Here is a 23,246-nt window from a genome sequence, read left to right on the forward strand (position 1 = left end):
AAGAAAAGAAAAGAAAAGAAAAGAAAAGAAAAGAAAAGAAAAGAAAATCCAACCAACACTAAAGACTGAAATCAGAAGACAACTCTGTAAGATAAAGCCCACTGGGTATATAACTGCTTTGGATATGGAAAGAAGAGGTACAAAACAAGGTCAGTCTTAGCAAGGCCACCTGAATGGCATAATTTAATGACTGGAGCCTGTCTTTAAAAATAGGTGTTTCATAGCATTTTTCTGTTTGTTTTTAGAGGGAAAATAGTCATTACAAGTATTTATTTCAAAATGCTGAGTTACATATAACACAGGAAAAGGAAAAAGAAAAAGAAAAAGAAATCATGCAAGCATTAAAATACTAATATGTAGGGAATCTGTTTCCTTTCCATGCTAGGGAGCAGTAGAGATGCCTCTGCTTTCCTGTCTTTCAGGCCTGGCAATTTAGCACATCTGTTTGAGGAGAGATGCACATCCACATGACATGCTGGATGCCATTTATACCATTCCTGAGACACGCAAAAATGATTTTGATAGCAGAGTACAGAGAACTTAAAGAAGTTTATCCAATAACAAAACTATAATAAGGAATACCTTACATTAAGAAAAAAGTATGTGGAGTTTTTTAGCTCACTGGCATTCCATTATAATATCAAAAGGCCTTTTCGTTTCAAACACCATCATTATTTAAGACAGAAAGCATAGCCCTCTCCCCTCCTCCATTCTCTCTGTCACTGCTTTTTGCAGATACAATTAGTGTATTTGCTAATAGCGCTTCATAATCCCTATTTAACCAACAAGTGTTGGCTTTTTTCACAATTCAGGTTATATTCAGAAAACACAGTCTGCAAGGTTTTACTCTCAAGAGGTTTTCCATCAAGGGACCAAAGTAACACCACTTACGATAGCTCTGCTATTAACTTATAATTAAGAACTACAATATAATAGGGAAATAAGCATCAGACTGTCTATGTGCTGTTATTAACCACTGAAACATCAAAAACCATTTCGCAGAAGTCCTAAGACAGCTTCTGTGATTGATATTGCTTTATTCTGCAAACACTAACCTGAAGCCACTTTTATAAACATTCGAAGTGTACCTAATTTGCAATAATTACTTAATTTGTAATTACTTTCAAGAAAAGGATATTCAATAACAATCTCCATATCTACAACTTGTTCAAGAACAGCAAATGTCCTCCTTAGTTTAGGAGATGACTAAAATAATCCCTTGCTGATTTTCATTTTTAATGCTAATACCAGTTCAAACCTCCAACCAAGAAGTCAGCAACTACAGCTTTAACAACTTCTGTTGACAAAAATAGTAAAGCAGGGGTTCAAATAATGTGAACAATTAAGTATATCCAATCATAACACATCACCCTTCCAACCCATGGCTGTGCTTCCTCCAAACTTTTATACCATATTTGGGTTGAAATCTGAGGTTTCACATTAACTAAAGCAGCACCAATTTGCATACATAGCAGTTTATTTCCTCTATGACTATTAACAAAATAAAAGAAATTCTATCTTTGAAGTGGGGCCACTCATAACTGTTTTTCCTATAAATAACAGAGGTAAAAATAGAATGAGTATGAAAGGACTCTCTGCTTGCCTTACACATTCAGTGAGCAAAACATGATACAGAGACTTGTTATTCCCAGTTGGAAAGACCAGGTTTGTTCCACTGGACTGTCTGGTCTGCTGAACCCTACAAGTGAAGACTGTTACCCAGTTCTAGAAGTCTACAGTTCAAATTGGGCAAATGCCATGCAAATACAGGTTTATGTCACCGGACACAAATCCATGATTTCTTGCATGAGTTAGCCATCAACTTTGGCAGACTGTAAACTATTACACTCTGCTCTAGATATTATAGATACTAATATAAAATATTTCTCCTCCTAGCTTTGTTAGGATCTTCACAGAACACAAATGCTTTAAAGACTATTTGTTTTTAAAAACCTGCACATGTAGATACACAATGAAAAAATCTCCTCCTTTCTTAAAAACGCAATCAGGACAAAAAAAAAGAATTAAAAAATAAGGCACCCAAATTAGAAAAGGGGGTAATATCAAATTATTGTCGCCTCACAACTTCAGGATGGTTGTTTGTCAAAACCAAGGAAAAGTTTCCATCTCCTCACTTTTCCGTAGAGATGAAAAAGAGTAAGGTTGTCAAAATCAACACGAATAATTTAGAAACAGTGTTTCATTGTATAATGTTTACATAGAAACAGCAGCAGCAATTACTGCTGTCAACAGCCTATAGAAAGAGGTCAGAAAAACACTTTACTGATTACTCACTAAAACTGCTCAGTACAGTTGCTCCTCCTGGAAGACAAACGTTTATCGCAAACAGTCACAGAAAGAACCACCTTCCTAACCTGCAGAAAACCCTGTGAAGATCCAGATCTGATTTACAAAAAGCCATCATACAAAATTTGGTTGAGAAACACACTCCATCAAAAAGCTTCTGGAAAACCAGAGAAGTTTATTTGCCCTGACTATAACCTATTTAACCCAAGTGCAACTATCTGCACACTGTCCTCCTGACCCGCTTCATAAACAGTGATGCCAAAATGCATCACAACAGCACAATACACACATCTCCACAGCAGCTCAAGGATCAACTGCTCCACAAATAACATAAAAGCAACTCTGCCTTCGAGCCTGCAGAGGAAAATATAGTATTCTCAAAACTATCTTCTGGCAGCCAATCATTCTCCTCACCCACACCCTTCACAAGGTCCTGAGATATAGGCTGTATTTATTCCATACATCTTAGTTTTAGTGCTTCCCTCAGGTCACGTTCCACGTACTTGTAGAATGACACCCCAACCCAGCCCCAGGTGTTTGTCAAAACCAAACCAAAAATATGCCAGGACTAAGCACCGAGTTCACAAGGATATCTTGTAGAGCAACAGGGAGGTTGAGTGCTCCCCCCCCGAAGACCTGAGTGAACCAGCAACCAAGTGCATACAAGAGATATTCACAAGACCTGAGCAGAAGTGTCTATGTAAACAGCTGACCTGCATGTGCATGTGTCAAGACCAAGTGGATTTCCCTCCCTGGGGTCCCTGGAATCACTAGGAAGCAAGGAGGACAACCACAAGAGCAGCAGAAGCCTAGCTCCTGTGCTGAACCTGTCCAGTGTCATCCTGCACACATTTCCATGCTCCTGTGAGAGTGACTAAAAACTAAAATTTAGCTACAAAAATCAGCATCTTTGAATGTCATTATAAATGTGAGGAATTATCACAGGGAGTACCCCATCATGTCAGAGAAGGCAGATCTTTGCATCAGCTACATGAACATAACAAAAACACATTCATCTATAAGTGCAGTGTCAAGAGCTTCTTACCTACCACCAACCCTACCAGCAACAAGTCTGCTTCCAAAAAAACCCAAAAACCTAAAAGCCACACTCCCACAACCTCCAAGTTGAGCATCTTAATTTAAGATGATGTGAAGGTGCTTGAATGCATCCAGAGGAGAGCTACAAAGCTGCTGAAAGGGCTGAAAGGAACGACATCCCATAAGGAAAATCTGAGGACTCCACGCTTATCTAGCTTGGAAGAAAGGAGGATGAGGGGTAACCTCATTACTCCCTACAGCTTCCTGAGGAGGGAAGTGGAGAGGGAAGTGCTGAGGTCTTCTATGTGGCATCTAGTGATGGGATGCATGGGAATGGTTCAACCCTGTGCCAGGTTCAGACTGGACATTAGGAAGTATTTTTTTACCAAGAAGATAGTCAAACACTGGAACAGGCTTCCTGGAAAGGCTGGCAATGCCCCAAGACTGTCAGTAGCAACTGGGCAATGCCCTTAGTAACAGGCTGTAACTTGGTCAGGCAGCTGGACTAGATGACCACTGTAGCTCCCTTCCAACTGAAATACTGTATTCCATTCTAGCCTCTATGTCACCATGGTCACAACCAGACCAGGAGTGCTAGCAGTTGGGCACTACCAAGGGCAGGAGGATAATGGAAGGAGCAGGGACAACCTTCACCCAACCAGGTCTTCCCTGGAATTACCTTAAAGAGGCCATAGCCAAATTTACAGAGCTTTAAGTTAGCCATTGATAGAACAGTAACTGAAAACCCTCACAGCCAACACTTATCCCCAGCCTGCAGGTACCTCCACACAGTTTAGTCACCATTTTTTATATAAACTGCCATTTTGGCAGGAAGAAAAATTATAACAAGCAGATTGACCAAAATTATCCAAGACTGGAATGACTTTCAGGAAGCATTAAATCTAGTGCAGCACCAACTAACCATTAACATAGGGGATGGAAAGGCAGAGGAGGTGGAATAACATCAAGATTTTACAAGCTGAATAAAAAGTGCATTAAGGAGACAAAAGTAAAAAAAAAAGCTAATCCTGCTCCCAAGCTATTAATTTAGATTTTGAAACAGTTTTTGGTCATTTATGTGTCAATATGTGTTGACTAACAGAAGCAGGGTAAACAAGACAAATCCTGTCAGAATTAATGATCTTTTATTCATTTGGAAAAATAGGAGGAAAAAAAAGATTAAATTCAGCAAGTGTGCAAGTTTGACAAAAGAAGTGTTTAATGATACCAGAAAATATGACAAGTGTTATGATTTCTTTTGGTACATCTACATGTGCAGAAATGTTAATGATACTGCATTTAAATTTCATCACCTTCAAGGCTGTCACTACCCCAAAATAAACACAAGACTCTGTTTTACAGGGCAAATCAAGGTTTTGCACTGAAATAAATCACTGTAAACCATCTAATTCTAGGATTGTATTTTCTATTCCAACACTCAAAGCCACTACCACTTATCTTAAACAAATATATGAAGTAGAAGAAAAATAAGAGTGCATTTCACAGCAATGCAACAGACCACAGAACCAAGCTCAGTAATAACTTCGGGGGTCCTATCATACCCATGAAACTCACTGCTGCAAAACTGAAACTACAAGGTGAGAGTAAGTATTAAAAAAGCCCTGACTTCTAGTTTGCGTTTATATTAAAGCACCTTTTTTTTGAGTGGTGTAAATTATATTTTAAGCCTATTTCATTGCATGTGTACCTGGAAAGGATGTGAAAAAAAAAATTACTATATGCAGAACTAAACTCAGTAATATGAAATAAATTTAAATTCTATCTGTTCAGTCAAAAAATTACTAACAATCCTAGTTCAATGCACTTGATAAAGACGTTAACATTTGAGCAATGTCAGCTTCTCAAATGAACTTGATCCCTCAAATGTCAATCAATGCTCAGCAATTTATTGACTTATTTTTAATTCGACGTAGTTGAGGACTGTAAGATAGCTTCACATCTCATTCGTCACATTTCCACTATCATGCTTAAGCATCTCATGGAAGAATCCTTCTGTATAGTATCCTCATTCCTTTTTTATGTGATTTGTTTTTCAACTTTTCCTGCTAAAACTAGGCTGCAAAAGGATAGTTTGTAATAGGATAGCAATCCCTTTCAGGGATGCTTATATTTTGCCTCGATCCCAAAAAAATTGTTGTTACTCAGCCTCTCACAGAGTCATATCTAACTTAGAAAGGTTTGTGTTGAAAAGGACCTTTAAAGATCATCTCATTCCAGCCCCCTGCCATGAACAGGGACACCCTTCCACTAGACCAGGTTACTTAGAGCACCATCCAACCTGGCCTTGGACAATTCCAGGGATGGGGCAGCCACAGCTTCTCTGGGCAACCTGTGCCAGTGCCTCACCACCTGAATAGGGAAGAATTTCTTCCTAATATCCAATCCAAACCTACTGTTTGTCAGTTTGAAGCCATTCCCCCCTGTTCTGTCACTCCAGGCCCTTGTAAATAGTCTCTCTCAATCTTTTCTTTAGGCTCCCTTCAGGTACAGAAAGGCACAATAAGTTCAGCCTGAAGCCTTCTCTTCTCCAGGTTGAATAATCCCAATTATCTCAGACTATTTTCATAGGAGACATGTCCCATGCCTGTGATCACTTTTGTGCCCCTCCTCTGGACTGGCTCCAACAGGTCCGTGTCCTTCCTGTGCTGGGACCCCAGAGCTGGATGCAGCACTGCAGGTGGGGTCTCAGCAGAGCTGCGAAGAGGGGCAGAATCCCCTCCCTGCCCTGCTGCCCACGGGGCTTTGGATGCAGCCCAGCACACGGGGGGTTTCTGGACTCCCAGCGCACACGGCCGGGGCATGTCCAGCCTCTCACCCACCAGCACCCCCAAGTCCTTCTTGTAGGGCTGCTCTGGATCTGTTCATCCCCAGCTTGGATTGATACGAGGGGTTGCCCTGCAGCAGATGCAGCACCTTCGACTCGGTTTGTTAAACCTTATGAGATTCCCATGGGTCACTTCTCAAGCTCATCCAGGTCCCTCTGGATGACATCCCACCCTTCAGGCAATAGCACCACTCAGCTTGGTGATATCAACAATTTGCTGAGGGTGCACTCAATCCCTCTGTCTAGGTCATTAATGAAGGTATTAAATATCACCCCTCCCAATACAGACCCCTAAGGGACACCACTCATGTCACCAATGTCCATCAGGACTCTCAGCCATTGACCACCACCCTCTGGCTGTGATTATGCAATCTCTTTCTTATCAATCTACCAGTCCACTGATCCAATACATGTCTCTCCAATTTAGAGAGAAGGATGTTGTGGGGGACTGAGTCAAAGGCTTTACAGAAGTCCAGATAAATGACATCTATAACCCTTCCCTTGTCCACTGATGTAGTCATTCCATCACAGAAGGCGACTGGGTTGGTTGGGCAGGGCTTGTACTTGGTCTTGAATCACCTCCCTGTCTTCCATGGGCCTTAGTGTGCTAAGGATGGTTCTAGAAGGTTCTAGAAGGATGTTCAGATGCATTTTGAAGGAGGAAAAAAGGAAGGAAGGAAATAAAGTATTTAAATTACCTGTTTGGCACTCTTTTTAATCTTTTTAGATCCCTTTGGGCAAACGAACAAACTTTGCTTACAGTACAGATGACAATATTATTTCAAAGGCCTCTGTTTAAGTAATTGGGACTTGACACTTTCTAAATAAATAAATAAATAAATACTAATAATAACAACTTAAAAAAACGGTGCAAAAACCACAACATTGGAGTTACATTTCTAAGCATGATTCTTGTATTACTGATTTATTACACAGTGTTAACATCCCGTATTTTTGACAATACAGGAATTAGACAAAGTGAGAAAGTATACAAGGCACATGAGTTCTCCTGAAACCAACCTCCTTGAAAAAGAGATACCAGATTTTTCAATTTGGAAAATCCTGTGGGCTTACATCATTTTCCTATTGTAGAAAGACAACATTAGATGACTGAACTAATTACTCTAAATCTACAGAATTATTACTGCATTGCAACAACAATACGATGCATTTGTGAGCTTCTCCAAGAAAAAATGGAAGCTGAAACCAACCTGCTCAGAGGATTTTTCCTGTGTTCCAATCTGAACAAAGCTTTTTCTACCTAAGCAAAATTCACCACAGCCAGAAGAGCTGTAATTTTCCTTGTGAAACGGGACCTCCACCCTGCATCAACTGGATTTCAAAGGAAGATCTGAGACTGATATTTTATTCTCATTATTACTTATCTTGCATACAGTTCTTTATCTGCCCTTGATACAGAGGCACCATCTACACTGCTAAAGCAACTCTTCCATGGACTGCATTATTTGTCATTCTCCAAAGATACAAACGGAATCATCCTCTGCTGTCGTTGGGCTGAGCCACAAACATCTGAACAGAGCCATGGGAGAAGTCTGATGTAATTCACCAGTTTTAACACAAGGCGTTTCAGCTATTTTGCACTATGACAGCACTCCACATTTATGCCAAAGGTCCCCCTCATCTTCTTTTGATGCAGAACTATTGTTTGCTCAAGTGGCGAATCTGTGACTCAGTCTTCTCTGCAAGCTGTCCGACTAGTTGGATTACTAGAATTATTATTCTATTAATAAAAATAACCATTTCCCAATTTTATTCCACAAACAACGTGAAGATGAATTAACAAGATATTTCTGGCATTTGCTGACTTCAACCATCAAGTGTTTCGCATGATGAGGACTTGCTGACTGCTTACAAGGAAGAACACGCCCAGAAGATCCTTCCTGAAATTTTTATGCTACCCAAGATGCCAACACATCACCAATTAGACAAACGATTTTTTAGCACACAGAAACACCACTATAAGCAAGCCACAAGGAATTAATCTGTTAACAGCAGGATTAAACAATGTAACACATTACCTGGATGACCTTCAAGGCATATAGAAAAACCTGACAGAGTCCAATAGATGGCTGACAGACTCCCTTCATTTTGAGTTGAAGGTCTAGTTCTTCAATCCTTCCTCTAAAAAAAAATCTATGAATTTTTATCTCTCCACAACAGAACTGTGATAAGGGAATTAATACAGCATTATTAGACATCCCATGCTGAAACAGATCCTGCCCTGGATCTGTTTTTCGGGTACTTGAATCACCTGTTACCAAAAAAAAAAAAAACCACCCCACCAAAACTTCACTGTCCCACTAGATACGAGCTATTTTCATATCACTGTACACCCAGCTGCTGGTTTTTGAGCAGCTACTCCATGTCCATGAGGTTTTTTCATAATAATCATGTTGCATATTCAAAAGAAAGTCTGGCCTTCAACCTCTGACACTATGCCCCACTCCCATGGTCTACAAGGTGAAGCCATTTCTCCATCTCTCTGCTTTCTGGCTCTAGCACACAGAGTCAGCTTATTTAATTTCATTGACCAGACCAAAGACAAGACCATAATTATTGCATACATATAATATTAAGAATACATATTTAAGTAATAAAGAAAAAGACCTTCAGAAGTGCTTAACAGAAAAAAGTAGAGGATTCCTCAGTTTTGGGAAGAATAAAAGAAAAGTATTCTTTCATTCTCTCAACTGGGCACATTTCAGGTTTCACCTCTACAGTTTGCATGCTGCATGTTCTTTTTCTGATTAAAAGCTACTGTACATGACCTACATACCATTGTGCTAATGTTTAAAACCAAGAATCTTTTCTTTTTCAGGACCTGTGAACAAGAAACAAGAGTAAGGAAAAAAACAAGCAAATGAAGACACAGTGAAGCTCTCACAGAATCAACCCCAGCAGCTTTGTTCAGCAGACTGGGCAACAGTAATACATGATGGGCCCCAGCACCAATTCTCCCTTCGGTGGGGATCATGCACCAGGTACATTACATACATACCCCTCTGCACAACCATGATAGACAAACAAAAGCCATTTATATAAGCCAGGAGTCTCAACTTTATTGGAAATAGCAAACCAAAGGAGTTACAGGCTTGACCACACAAACCAGTTATTCTATAGACTGCAACTCTTCAGCTTAAAAAGCTAAGAAAAACCACCCAAAATTGGACATGAACATATTTAGTCAGCCTCAAATAAAATTAATCCCTAACAACACAATAATCAGAAAGATAGTTATGTTAAGCTTATGACTTTCCAAAATCCATTATGAGATTCAAGAAAACAACAGGAAAAAAGCAACTAATATGCAGGAAGCAATATGGGACAAGACGAAAAAAACGTTCAAACCACTCTTCTCAATACATGAAGGCCACCCTACAGAAGTACACTTATTTTTCCAATATATATATTTAAATTTTCAAACCCTACCTCTGGTATCTTACAGCAACTGCTCTCTTTAAAGACACAGCCTTCATCTGATTTCTTCCACAGACAGTTTTTAGCAAAAGCTTTACTGATTTCAACATTCGGAATGTTAACCAAATAGACAGCAGAGTACCCTATTTATGTTCTCACTCTTTCCTATGTAGAAGGTATACTCCCACCATGAGTTCTGAATTTCTGATCTTATGGAGTGCCATGGAATACTCCAGCTGTTGATTAGGTCTGGGAGCCAGGGAAACTAGATTCTGTCAATCCAATAACTTTCTTCCAGTGTGGTATTCTTACAGTAATTTTCTAATAACACAGAAGTAGGTACCACATGCAAGTTTACTTATGCAAAACATGGAAACACAAGAAAAACTGTGCTTGACAACTCTTGCTCTTCTATGGGAGGACATGCTGTTAATTGTGGCTGCCAGAATCTTACATAAACATCTCTCATTCAGACAAGGATAGAAAAAGCAATTGATTGAAGAGGTGAACCAGAAGCCAAAAATTCAGAATATGAGTTTCTGGTTTGTTCAACTACACTAAGGCCTCAGACTCCTCTTGTAGGTCCACCCACTAACAGCAACTGCTCTCTGTCTTGACAACAGTGATAGCAGAATAGACATGGTCACACTCATTTGATTTGAAGGCTCATGAGAAGTACTGCATTCAAATACAACATCCTTAAAGACTACATTTCAAATTCATATTAATTGAATTTAAGAGATTGCCATGAAAGAGATTAAGATGAACTTGGAGGCAACTTTCAGATCACCAAACGATAAAAGAAAAATGAGACTATCCATTGTTAACTATTATAGCCAGATCCGAAAGAACTGATCCAAATAAGATGACATAATAAAGATGAAGGCTGTTTCCTTACCAGTAAGTAGACTAAAATCACCACAGATCGTTAAGCATAAAAAACCCCCAAATCATTAGCCCTCTGCTAAGGAGGGTAAGAAACCTTCCAGGTTTTTTAATCATGTTGGAACCACATACTTGAAAGGTGAGCATTTTTTGTCTTAAAAAGCTCCATTGTATTTTTGCTGTTTAGAACACATAAATACTTCAAACACTGGCTTACTTTTGGGGATTTTTTCATTTGTCTTTTAAATTAATAATCTGGAAGATTAAAACATCATCTTGCTTTTGACACTCATCAGCTATAGCATCCTGATAAACCATCACCACAAAAAAGAAAACAATACTATGCTTTCCCACCTCCTGCTTGTTGCTTTATCAAGATGTAATAAGAACAATTTACACCATGAAAGATGTCACATACACTGCAACAATGGAAAGGAAGAAAAATTTTTATTTGGTTACTGAGCCTGGTACTCTATTACAGAAATCCCGCTGAACACTAATGACACCTTGTGCAGGGAGTGCAAGGAAGCCTTATTTCCATACACTAATAGAAAAACAATGGCTGTGAACTTTTATTTAAGACTAGCTAGGGTGCAGTGAAAGCAGAAATAACACGTATTTTATTTCACTTGACACAACATCCAAGGACTATAAGCAGGGATGCTGACCCCTGACAGGGAATTCGACCAGAGTACTAAATGTAGAGCACAAACTCTACACAAGCTGCCCACAATCCAAACACTACAGAGTAGCAACACAACAGTTTATTTCTCCTCCAATTCTCCATGCAGATTTATCTGCAGATATTAAAAAGTGCTTACAACCCACATTGGTGAAAGTTGCCCCAAGCTGCCACAAAGCCTCTTTTATGGATGTTTCTTCCTCTTCTGAAAGAATATGCTCCCTGAAAGTTACACACATTCATTTTCACCCTCAGGGCAAGAAACCTTAAAACTCAAGATGTCTTACACAACTAGGCTTCATTTCACTTGTTGTGCTGAGAGATTGAAAGAAACGGTACCACTGAAAACATAGTACCAACTACAGCTGACATCAGGAATTGCCTTAATACCCTGTTCTTATTCCATGTACAAGCTAAGGTAATCCAAGGCAACCTACACCTGCCTTTCTAATCCCACCTTCAGAAGACTCCCTTCACGTTCTTCCATTTCCAGCCCTGTTCTACTGCTGAAAGCAACAGCAGCCATACTCAGCAGCCACAGTAACTTTGGCAGGATTCCTTGAGCATGGCACAGCAAAAGTAAGAAAATAGTAAAAAGATGACCTGAAAATACAACACAGAGCTGAAAAGTCCAAGTAGGGAAGACTCCATCTTCATATGAGCCTTGAGACCACCTCAAGCACTAACTTCATACAGAAGTTATGTATATGTATATACATATACACCAAGAAATAGTGCTTTTAACCCAAGACAGATGAAAAGGTCAGAGATCTGCACTGGAGCTTACAGTCCTTCTCCTTCCAGCTGGCAACAACCACCTTCCAGCAAGAGACAGACTTCTCAGTGAACTATAAGTAAGCAGTCTTCCCCCAGCTCCCCCCTTCCTGTCTACAAGCTCAGGAACATGGTCACAGTTCCCAGCATTTGCCAAGATGTCAAGAGGGTTCAGCTTAAAACAGCACAGCAGCAGCAGCACAGTGTCCCGCTCCAGAGGCCCTGGAAAACCTCAGGAGAAGACATGGCACTTCCCTTACTTGTGCCCAGCCTAGGCTTAGCCAAGGTAAGCGTTCCTCATCACACTCAGTCTGCAGTGGTGAGGCACTCCACACTGCAATGCAGGACCCCAAACTGAGGATTTACTCAAAATAAAGCAATTCCTAGTATTACATTCACACTATGTACACACATACCATGGGGACTTTACTAATGGTATACTTCCATATCCGCAAATCATCCACAACCACAGTATTTTGAAAACTGAGTACTTTTAAGAGTTCTTCAACTCATTCCAGCTGGCAACAGAGTTCTCCTTTTTGCTGACAGGGCCACATGCTCTTTCATCCTCGCCCTCTGCAGTCAGCCAGTGTACATTATGTGGTTCTTCCCTTTGTCATCATAACAGGGAATATCATCCATTAACACTAGCACTGTTTTTACTTGCGTTGTAGAACCATGAGGACAGCTGAAGTTGTTTCAAGGTAACGAAGAGTATCATTAGAAGCACACATACTTAGTTTCAGACACACTTTAATTTTCTTTTGCTACATAAAAGTAGAAAATAAGTATCAAATCGATACTAACAATGAGCTCATCCCAGGCTCCCAAATAGTACTGGTGAATTGCCACAAAGGCATTTTTCTTCCTCTAACCATCTCCTGACTTTAGCAAACATCTGTTCCTCTTACTGATTTACAAATGCAAACTACTGAGAGAATTTTAGTACTTCTACAACAATTCCTCAGTTTTTAACAGGAAAAACACAGTTACTGTTTTTCTTCCACATGCACACTGAATTAGATTCAATACCCATGCTTTTCACCATCTCAGTAAATCTTCAGAATATGTTTGCTTGACAAGTTTAGAGTCTACAACATATATTTCTTCCCACACTATAAAGAAGAATAAATTAAATGCAGATTTTTTTTTTTTAAATGGCAAGACATCAGTTCTTAGCCTTTTCAAGTAAGGGACTTGAAAGTATTTGTTCTGGTCCTTGCAAGATTTCAGGGTGGTCATGTCATCAGACCTTTTTGGCTTGTTCTCACAGGACTTGCAAAACTCTCTTCCTCACACAGATACTACATTCTGTCTCTAGCTCAGGGAACTTTCTGAGAAATGAGCTATCTGCCCACTTGTGATTCAAAACTTTTTAATAAAATCTGTTAAACGCAATTAGCCTGAATAAACAAACCCTATAAATCCACTGCAAGTGACACACAACAGATGCATATGATTATACAACCAGGAACACCTGAAGCACTAAAAAACTGTTTTATCTCCTGCACTAGGGCTTGCATGAAATAACAAGGTGCAGGACAGCAATACAAAGATGGTTTCACACGCAGCTACAACAGACTGTCAAAACCACCATGAAGTTTCTTTTCTAGGTTCAAGACCATTCAGGTCACTGACCAAGTACTTTTGCATTGAGGGAAACATAAGAGACTTTTTTTAAAGAGATGTCCAAATTACCCCATTGAAAAGCCATCACTGCCACTGAAGAGCAGACTGAATTAAAGACCTGCAAGAGTTTAAATCATACTTTCTGTGTTTGAGTGTTACCAAAGTATGCTGAAAATCTGGGTCAGAGCTGTAAAGTGGACAGACATAAAAATGCTCCTACAGTGAGATTTTCCAGCGGGATGTCTTTTCTGCTTCCTCAAAACAATATTATCTTTTACTAGAAAAATTAAGTAGTCATTTTTAAAAGTCCTAATAGCACAAAGTGTCAGGGCCACTGCAGAGTCATGGAACATTGCCATGCTCTCTCCACCCTCCCTCCAAGGAGGGGCATCCCTGGGAGATGCAGCAAGGGAGTCACCCTGCATTATCACTGTACTGTGAAATAACGTTTGAGAAAGTACATTACTCAGCTTTCTACAGTCAGGTAGCAAGTTTGTAAAAATAATCAGAGCCTTTACCCAAGACTGGCTTCACTTCACTCCAAACACACCACTGAGCAAGGCAGAAACTTTAAGGACTGAAAAATCTGAAAAAAAAAACCCCAAAACTTCGTCAATCTGTATTTGGGGATACAGAGCTATTATTATTGTGCTATCCATATATTAAACTGCTTACAAAGTCTCTCAAAAAAATCAGTTATGATGCAATTTACTATTTCTAAAAGTTGATGAGAAACTCACTTGAAAGTTAATAGCGGATTATTAGAAAAGCAAGAAGCAAACACCTCAAATCAACTCTGTATACCAAATACCTTCTTCAGACCACTGTTTGAGCACTCCTTCCCTCATTCTTTAACCTACTGAAAACAGCACATGGCTACAAAACCTGCATTGTCCCAGCTGCCATTCAGTCTTTCACGAATCCCAGATCTCCAGCACAATAAAAAACACTCAAGCATTTATTCTTCGAAGGGATCAGTGTTACATGCCTGATGTTTTCATTCTGAGCCTGCACAGGCAATTTGTTTACTACATTATGATGTAAAAAAAAAATGCATAAATGCAAAGGCAAGGTAACAAATACTTCCTCTTTCTTCGCCCAGGACAGCTCACAAGGGATGGAAAGCAGAGCCTTCTACCACAACAGGACATTTCTTTCCTTGACATTAGTAAAATGGGACAAGCTGTAATAGAAATACACCCTACAACAATAGATTCCTTCAGAAGAAAACAATTCTGGCTCTTCTCAGAGAACAAATGCAGTAAGGAAGGGGGAACAAGAATGAGGGGATGCCAAAGGAGGGGAAGGACTCCCACTTTTTTCACCTTTTAGCCCACACCTCCAGAAAGCCTTACCTGGACAGTTCTGCTGACACTTGAAAGGTGGAAATAAAAGATTAGAGCACCACAGAAAGCATTTGCTACTTGTCAATGCAAAATAGTGTTCAATTTTGGAAACCATTTGCAAGAACAGTTTCAATGTAAATGCCTACCAAGTTTCAAGGAACACAAAAATAAATGAAAGAATGCAAAGCAGTATTATTCCTTATAAAAATCAGTACATAGGCTGTCTACAAAATCTACCTCTGAATTCTGAGCAGGTGAAAAGAAGTAAACAAAAAGGAACCTTTTACTTTTCCTGCACAAACAAGACTGCAATACTGTATATTGTGTATACACTGGCACAGCAATGACAACTCCATCTCATACACCAATTAAATCCACTGGGGAATACAAATTGCTAGCCAGTTTTCCAAGGACACAATTTAAATAGTAAAATGGAAATTTATTTTCTCACAAACAAAACAAACAGTAAATTCAGGATAGTGTCCCACAAAGACCCACAGGTGAAAAGTAAAATGCTCCTCACCTAACCAGATCAATGCACTGGTGGGGAGCATCCCTCATTTACCCCAAGCAGAATGATGATTCCCTGTGAAACCAGTTACCACCAAAGCTACAGATACTACTTATCAACCAAGATACTTATAAGACCAGCACCAAGAAGATGTTCTGTTGATTTCTTGTTTTGAAAAACAATGTAGATTAGTGGAGAATCCCAGGGACCGCCAGCTTCTGAAAGTCAATACAATGATGAACTGGGCCACCAATGCAGGCTGAGAGCCTGGCCTTCCTTCCACCAGCACAAGGGCCAAGACAACCAATTTTGAACTACCATACAAACCTAAATGAAACATAACTGAAGTACATATGCATATGGATCACATGGTTTTATTTTTTATCAGAAATGGTAAACCTTTTTCTAATTCTCCATTCAGTTTATCACAAACAAATTACAAAAATCAGAAAATAAACTTGTGTATGGTCAGGCAAGAATCAAAATACTCAGTGTAAGCTACAGGGTGTGAAGGTAACAAGATCACAGAGTGCAACATTTGATCTGGGTCGCATTGAGGCTGAATTAAGAGGACTCCACAAGCACCCAAGCTGGCAGTACATGACATTGAACAGCCCCAGCAGAGCAACACACTGCAGGAGCCTGTGCAAAACCTGTCTGTCAGCAACAATGATATACAGCCATGGTCTAATTATCATCAACTGGCAATGAGGACAATATACAGAAGAAAAAAAGTATACATTGATTAATATGCAGACTCTAAGCTTATTTTGCTATGGAAGAGGGGATGTGTGGAAAATCAATTAAATCCACCCAATTAATCTAAGGACAGGTTTCCAAATAGTAATGGAACTAACTGGCTGCGGCATCATCCCTTAACACACTAGCATAAGATTAAGTGCTTATAGAATCTCAAAATCATTTAGGTTGGAAAAGTCCTTCAAAATCATCAGGTCCAACCAGTCCCCCAGCACTGCCAAGTCTGATGGCCCTTAAGTGCCACATCTACAGGTGTTCTAGTTTCAGTCAGAACAAGGTTTATTTATTACTGTAGCCAGGAAGAGGGCATGGCCAGACTACTGTTATTTGATATCATCTCACACCGTGGCAGTAGTCTGGTACTGTTTCACTTTCCATGTCAATAATTTGTCTTACACCTTTTGTTATTAACATTGTTGTTGTTACTGTTTATATTTCTTATCTCATTGTTCTTTCCAGTAAATTCTTCTTATCTCAAGCCATGATTTTCACTTTTTTTTGCCTCTAATTCTCAGGTCCACGCAGGAACAAGGAGGAGGGGAGAAGGTGGAAGTGGGGAGCCAGTGAACTGTGTCTGGTTTGGGAGAATCTTGACAGGAGCACTAAATTGGGGAATATTATTCCTAAAGCACAACAAAAGATCTTTTAAATCCCTCCAGGAATGGTGCCTCCCACTGCCCTGGGCAGTCCGTTCCAGTGCTTGACAGCCCTTTCAGTGAAGAAATTCTTCCTGCATCCAATCTAAACCTCGTGCAACTTGAGGCCATTTCCTCTTGTCCCATGCTTGTTACCTAGGACATGAGCTCAACCCCCACCTAGCTACAGCCTCCTGTCAGGCAGAGTATCAAGGTCCCCCTTGAGCCTCCCCTGGATCCCATCTGGTGCCGTAGCTGTGTATGTCTAAAGCATTTAGCAGATCACTGACCATTTCCCCTTGGATTACAGGGCTTCCTTCTGCTCCCCAACCCAATCTTACAGCTCCGGGAACTGGGTACTCAGGGAACAATGAGTCTTACTATTTGTCTTGGGGTGACTTTATGATGTGTATCCCATATTGCTGCCCTATGCCCAGAAATTAACTTTGTGCCTTCCTTTGCCTCTAAACTGAGCCTGAGAGGGGGAAGGAAAAACTGAGCAGAACTTTTTCAAAGCAGTTTGCAGCTTTTTCAAGGTCACACAGAGATAGAGACTTTTTTTTTTTCCCCCCAGCTGTGGCAGGGGAGGGAGGAAGCACCCAGCTTGCTTTTTGCTGAGTCAGTTTTTTGGCCAGTTGTTCAGCTTCTTTTTCTCTGGAGAGAGACAGAGTTGAATTTTTTTCCCTTCCCTGGAATTTCTGATTTTCTCCCTAGGATAAACAGAATTGCCCAATCAAAATTTATAAAGAAATAACATTTATTATGCGACCGAAATATCGGTCTCAAAAGCCACGATTGAGAAAAGCAGCACCGAGCCCGGGGTCGGAGCTGGGTGAACACGTATAGATCTGACCTCTATCGCATCAGACCTCCCAAGTTCACGAGTGCTGCTTCGGCTGGTTCCTTCTCATACAGTTTCTGGGCAGGGTCCGAATTAATTCTATTCTTCTCGTAATTTTAGCATATTCATGAAGTTTTCTTGTCCCGAAGCATGTATGTAAGTGTCTGCTGGTTTAATAGACTCTATGAACTAGTAAGACACAGACATATACGTATAGTAATGTTAAATGTAATACATTATATATGCAAGTATGTTCAGAGGTTAAATATATTTGCATACATTATCTTGATACATAAGGTGTTTTAATGCATTATGTGTATGCATACATGTATATAGATATACATGGACATTTGACAAATACAATTTTTACTTAATTAACCCAAACACAATTTTTTCAACTTCTGGTTATTGCATACCTTTTTTGGAAGGTGTGAAAATGACATCATTCAGAGTACTCAGGACTAAGGATGTCAAGCCTAGAGAAATTCAACACGGGTGAACCAACCAAACAGTGGATGGAGCAAGCTATGCAGAGAGGTGGTACAAGCTCAGACCTTAGAGCTCCATTTTCAAGACTCAACTGCAAAAAGCCCCATGCAGCCTGGTCTGATCCCAGAACTGGCCCTGCTCTGGGCACAGGGTCAGACAAGAGACCTCCTTCAGGTGACGCTATCTACCAATTTCTTGACCAAGCCTCCACACCCAATAGCTGGTGTTAATTATTTTACTGAGTCACTAAAATAATTACTCTGCTCAGAGAAACAGCTGTCATTTTGTCAAGCAATTAGATTAAGTTACTACACTCTTCAGCTATTTTGCTAAGCTTTGTATTGGAAAAGAACTACTAGTTAAAAGAAATTGTCATACCTTTTCTTCACACAACTTATAAATCAAAACTGTTTATTATCCTTTACAGTTTATTAAACACATGCAAAGAGCAAGTCATGAAGAGCCAAAGGAGATCTATGCTTCTTGTGGGTTTGCCCTGTAATTCAGCACTGATCAATTAAAAGTGGATAAGGGAGATGGTTTACATCTGTCACACAAAGAGCCCATGGGGAAAAAAAATTAAAATTTAAAAACATGAAGATCTTGTTAGCTTCCTCAGGTTTTCATACGTTTTGTGAAGAAGCACAGCAGCTGATCGTGGTTTTTCCACAGAAAAGGCACCTGAAGATCATGCAAGTCTCAAAATGACTGTTGCTCACCAATAAACAAAAGACAAATGAGAAAGCAAGGGAGAAGCTTCTTTTTTTTTACTCACTCATTTGTCCACCTGACTGCCAAGGATTCTGATTATCCCAGAGAGCCTGCCCTATGTACCCACTCAGCCACCCACCCCATGGCAGCATCTTAAATAGAAGTGCAAAAGGGAACCTGCAACAAATGCAAACCTTTATCAGGGGAATTTGGGAACAGAATCAACAGAAAGAGGAACTAAAAGTCTGTAACAGAAGCAAAGTAAAGGCTTCTCTCCCCCTCCCACATTTAAATGTAATTTCTTGAAAGATCTACTAGGAAACTAAACAATGAAGAAACAAATATTCGGGGCCTTCTACTAAAAAGCAAACAATGCCAGAATAACAAAAATAAGAGCACTACATTACCCAGCTTAAAGGAAAACACTGTCAAGCAGTGCAGCTACAAAAATGCTGCTAGCAAGAATTTTCTTGCTTTTTTCTAAGTCTGTGAGAGACTTTTCTCTCACAAAAGATAGTAGCAGAGTTCTGTAAACAATGAAACACCTGCAACCTTGAGAAGCCTTGTTTATAGTATAGTAGAAAAATATTTTGACAATGGATGTTTTAGGATTTTAGCCAGTCACCCCAAGGGGTGGCTGATCCTTTGTCCAATTAGACTATGAAGAAAAAAGTCTATAAAAGAGTTTGTAAAATAATTAAATAGGTCAATCTTGCTGCACAATTCCTGCCTGCTGAATCTTCTCTCCTCCTCCCTACGGCTGCAGGACACTGTACTATACCCTAGGGCATTTTAATAAAGCAGCATCCTTTTTGTCTTTTTTCTGAGGGGCAGCTTATGAGATACCAATATCTTAACAATTTCATTTCAGTCAGCTGGTAAAGGAGTCTTGCTTTGAAACAGGCAGCTAGACCAGTGAGCAGAATAGACATGGCAGAAGCCTGTGCTAACAAGAGGAAATTATTTATAACTTAGGATCATTCACGCAAATTCACAATGATAGTTAAAAGTCTGTTGTGTTTATCTACTAAGACCAGACAATTACTGAAAAACATTAAATGCAAAAATAGGTACTGCAGAATATGGCAGTTTCACAAACCATGGCAGCTCTTGGCCAATGGATTTCCTAACCACAGTGAGTATGATTCACATGAGTGTCAGAAGTAAAATGCTAAGCAACCATGGCATCACCAAGACATCACTACAGAGTATTTCCTTTAAAGATGCTAAATCACTATTAATCTGCCTGTAATTTTAGAAAGGAATTCTTCATGTGTAAGATAGATAGAATTTGTTTTGTTCCTGCTTTTTCTCCTTATATCATTTCCCAAGGAAAGCAAAGTACAGATTCTTTGCTGCTTTCCAAAAAGTATTTGTTAAAATGGCAGGGGAAACACTTCATTTCAGAAAAGAGATCTACAAAAAATCAAATTCTAACATTAAAATTCCACTCTTTAGCATAAAAAGTTCAAGTGCAGAACATGCACACACACTATTTCTATTATGAAATATTTTAGTATTATAAAAACAAGCAGCTTGCTCAAAATATAACCTTAGAGAATCAAGACCGACAAATGTCTTATCACAAGACCACCAGATGTTTAAACGTACCCCACCATTAAACATAAAGAAAAGGGATAAATGCCAAGCCTCAAACATTCACATGGAATGATGGAAAACAGAAAAGCTTCTGTAGAAACATCAGTGCCTTTTTCCAGGCAGATGATGTTTCTCAAAATTCTGGCTATCACTAAGGCAGACACCATTGCAGAGGTCTCTGAGCAGAGACGTTCAATCCTCCTGAACAGTTTTGGTGCTAAATCCAAGCCTCCTTTCTTCCAGCACCTTTGCAGTGGAAACACCTACACAGCTATCTGTAAGGCTTGGGCTACAATGACCCAACAGAAAACCCCATCCTTCTGTGGTCTATCCTGAAGCATGGTCTCAACCATAAAATCTCATTTTTTACTTAAGCTACACACCCAAGGCAGACATTTCCTTCTATGGCATTCAGACAACAAATGGTTGCAAGAAGCTGCTAAAACCCCACCGAGTGCTGTAACTGAAAGCTTTAAACGTCTGAGCATCTCCAGAACTGCTCAGCTTGATACATCATGCTCAATGTTGTCAAGATCATGCCTCAAAGCAAGAGCCTGTGGCTGGCAGCCTTGGCTGCAGGGAAGGAGCGCTGGTATGAAACTGTCTCGTCTTATTCTTGGGGTACTGGGGTCCCTCCTGGGAAGGGCACCTGAGCCACAGACCTGCATCCCCATGCCCTGGCAGGGACGGCGAGCATCCGTCTTTGCTATCAGGCTAAATACTGTCATCCACCTCACCCCCACCCAGTCCCTGATCCCCCCGGGAAAAGCGGGGATTCATAGGGGAGTAAGACAGAAGCCGAGGTATTCAGGCCGAAGTATGGCAAGCAGGGAGCGAAGGAGACCAGGAGGTCTCACCCCTCCCATACCTTCTTTTCTGAGATCTGGCGGGGGGGGAGAACCGACACCCAGCTGTGCCAACTCCTCCTCTGGGGTCCGAGCTTGCTTTCAGCCCACCCCGCAGGGACCGCGGTGCGTGCACATCCCCATACGGAGGGAGGGCACAGGGGGACCCCCAGCCTCCGCCCCACCCCGACTGGGGACCCGGAGGAGATACCGCCCGGCCGGGGCGGGCGGAGCCGCCCCGGGGAGGGAAGGAAAGAGGGCGGGCAGGGGCGGCGGCGGAGGGGCGCGGGCTGCCGGCGCCTCCTCTCTGCTGCACTGCAGAGGCGCCATTTTCCCGCGCCTCCGGCCCGCGGGGGGGGCTCAGGCCGGCCCCGACCACCGCCCCCCGGGCACCGCCTTCCCGCAGGGCCACTGCGCCAACAGGCGGAGAGCTCCGGCCGCCGCCCCGCACACCTGCGCCACCCCCGCCCGCAGCCCGGCCCCCGCCCCATGGGGGTATGCCACCGGCTCCGCAGACCGGCTTCGCTTCCCTCCCGGGGCGACGCCCCCGCGTTCCCCACTCGCAGCCTGGCTGCGCGCCCCTAGCCCCCGCCCCATGGGGGGATGCCACCGGGTCACCCGCCCGCGGCGTGCCTGCTCGCGGGGGAAGTTTCCGTTCCCCAGGCCCTGGCGGAGGCAGCCCCAAGGCAGAGCCGGCGCCCCTGCCGTCCCTACGCAGCATTGCCCGTGGACCCCTGCCCGCTGCCGCCGCAGGTGGGCGGCGGCCAAACTTAACGGCGCAGCGCCCCGGCAGCCGAACCAGCGCAGGGAGCCAGACACGCGCAGCAAGGCCAAGAGCGCCGGCCCCGGGACTTCCCAGCCTACTCCCTCCCCGACGCCTCCGCCACCCCCCGGCCTGCCGCTCCTATTGTTCGGCGAAGGGAGAGCGACGGCAGCTGGGGATAGACTACCCCTGGAAAAGCAAACCTCACCCTCCCCGCCGCGGCCAAGCCCATGCCGCGGGGGCGGCTGCAGACAGACAAAGCCCCCGCCTGCCGCTTCCTGCCCCGCTTACCTCGAGAGCCCGGGTGGCGCCGGCGGCCAGCAGCAGAACGGCTAAGTGGGGCAGCATCCCGGCGGTCGGGAGCGGGGAAGGAGGGGGGAAGGAGGGACGCCGGCCAGCGAGACGCGACGGGGTCCGACTGTAAATCCTCGAGGCCGCGCCGCTGCCGAAGAAAACGACTGATCTGCTGTAGATCCGGGAGCGGCGCGGCGGGGCCGGTCAGCTGATGGCCCGGCCCGCCCCCGAGCGGGCGGTGCACCCGGCCGGCCCGCGGGGACCCCTGGCGGCAGCGCCCGGGCGGTGCGACCGTGGCTCGGGGCAGGCGGACCGGCCCTTCCCTGCCCTTAGTGGTTCTCAGTAGCGTTCCCGCCTCGGCTGCTCGGGTACCGCCGATAACCTTCCTCGAAGGCACCTCACCGCCTGTCCGCCGCCCGCATCTGCAGGGACGGCGACGCCTCCATGCGCTATCCCCGCTCGCTGAGGCACTGCGTTCAGAAACGCAACGCCCATCTTTCCAAGGTGCTCACAAAAACACCCAAATCTAAACATGCTATGTGATTTAGAGGCTATTTAACACATTCTGCCTTTCCTGGCAAGGCTGCACACCAACCCAGGATTTCCCGTTCCTGTCGAGGTGGAGGTGATGAGTCAGCACAGCCGTTTCACACATGACACATACCATCGATAACAAAGATATGCAGGAACATCGGAAGAGCTCGGGCTTATGGCAGATGAACGAGGAAGAAATCAAATGTAAATGTAGGACTTTGTCAAATATTATTAAATCAGGAGGCCAACGCAAATTCTCTGTCTCACCCTCTCAACAGCACTGTTATAATTGGTATAGTAAACCTGTAAGGAGAACTTAAA

General features: G+C 42.3%; 1 protein-coding gene across 2 annotated transcripts in view; it reads right to left on the bottom strand.

The window, feature by feature from the left end:
- LOC121661230 (amyloid beta precursor protein) overlaps window positions 1-22,640 on the bottom strand; it is a 202,329-nt gene extending 179,689 nt beyond the window's left edge. For both annotated transcript variants that reach the window (XM_042021192.1, XM_042021191.1), the window contains exon 1: window positions 22,389-22,640. In XM_042021192.1, coding sequence (XP_041877126.1) covers window positions 22,389-22,445 — 57 coding nt within the window. In that variant the 5' untranslated portion in view covers window positions 22,446-22,640. The remainder of the gene's footprint in view (window positions 1-22,388) is intronic.
- Between the last annotated feature and the right edge of the window lie 606 nt (window positions 22,641-23,246).

The sequence above is a fragment of the Corvus kubaryi genome, unplaced genomic scaffold (assembly GCF_017639235.1).
Source record: "Corvus kubaryi isolate FWS band 111438036 unplaced genomic scaffold, C.kubaryi_AGA036_p1.0 37127, whole genome shotgun sequence".
NCBI lineage: Eukaryota > Metazoa > Chordata > Aves > Passeriformes > Corvidae > Corvus > Corvus kubaryi.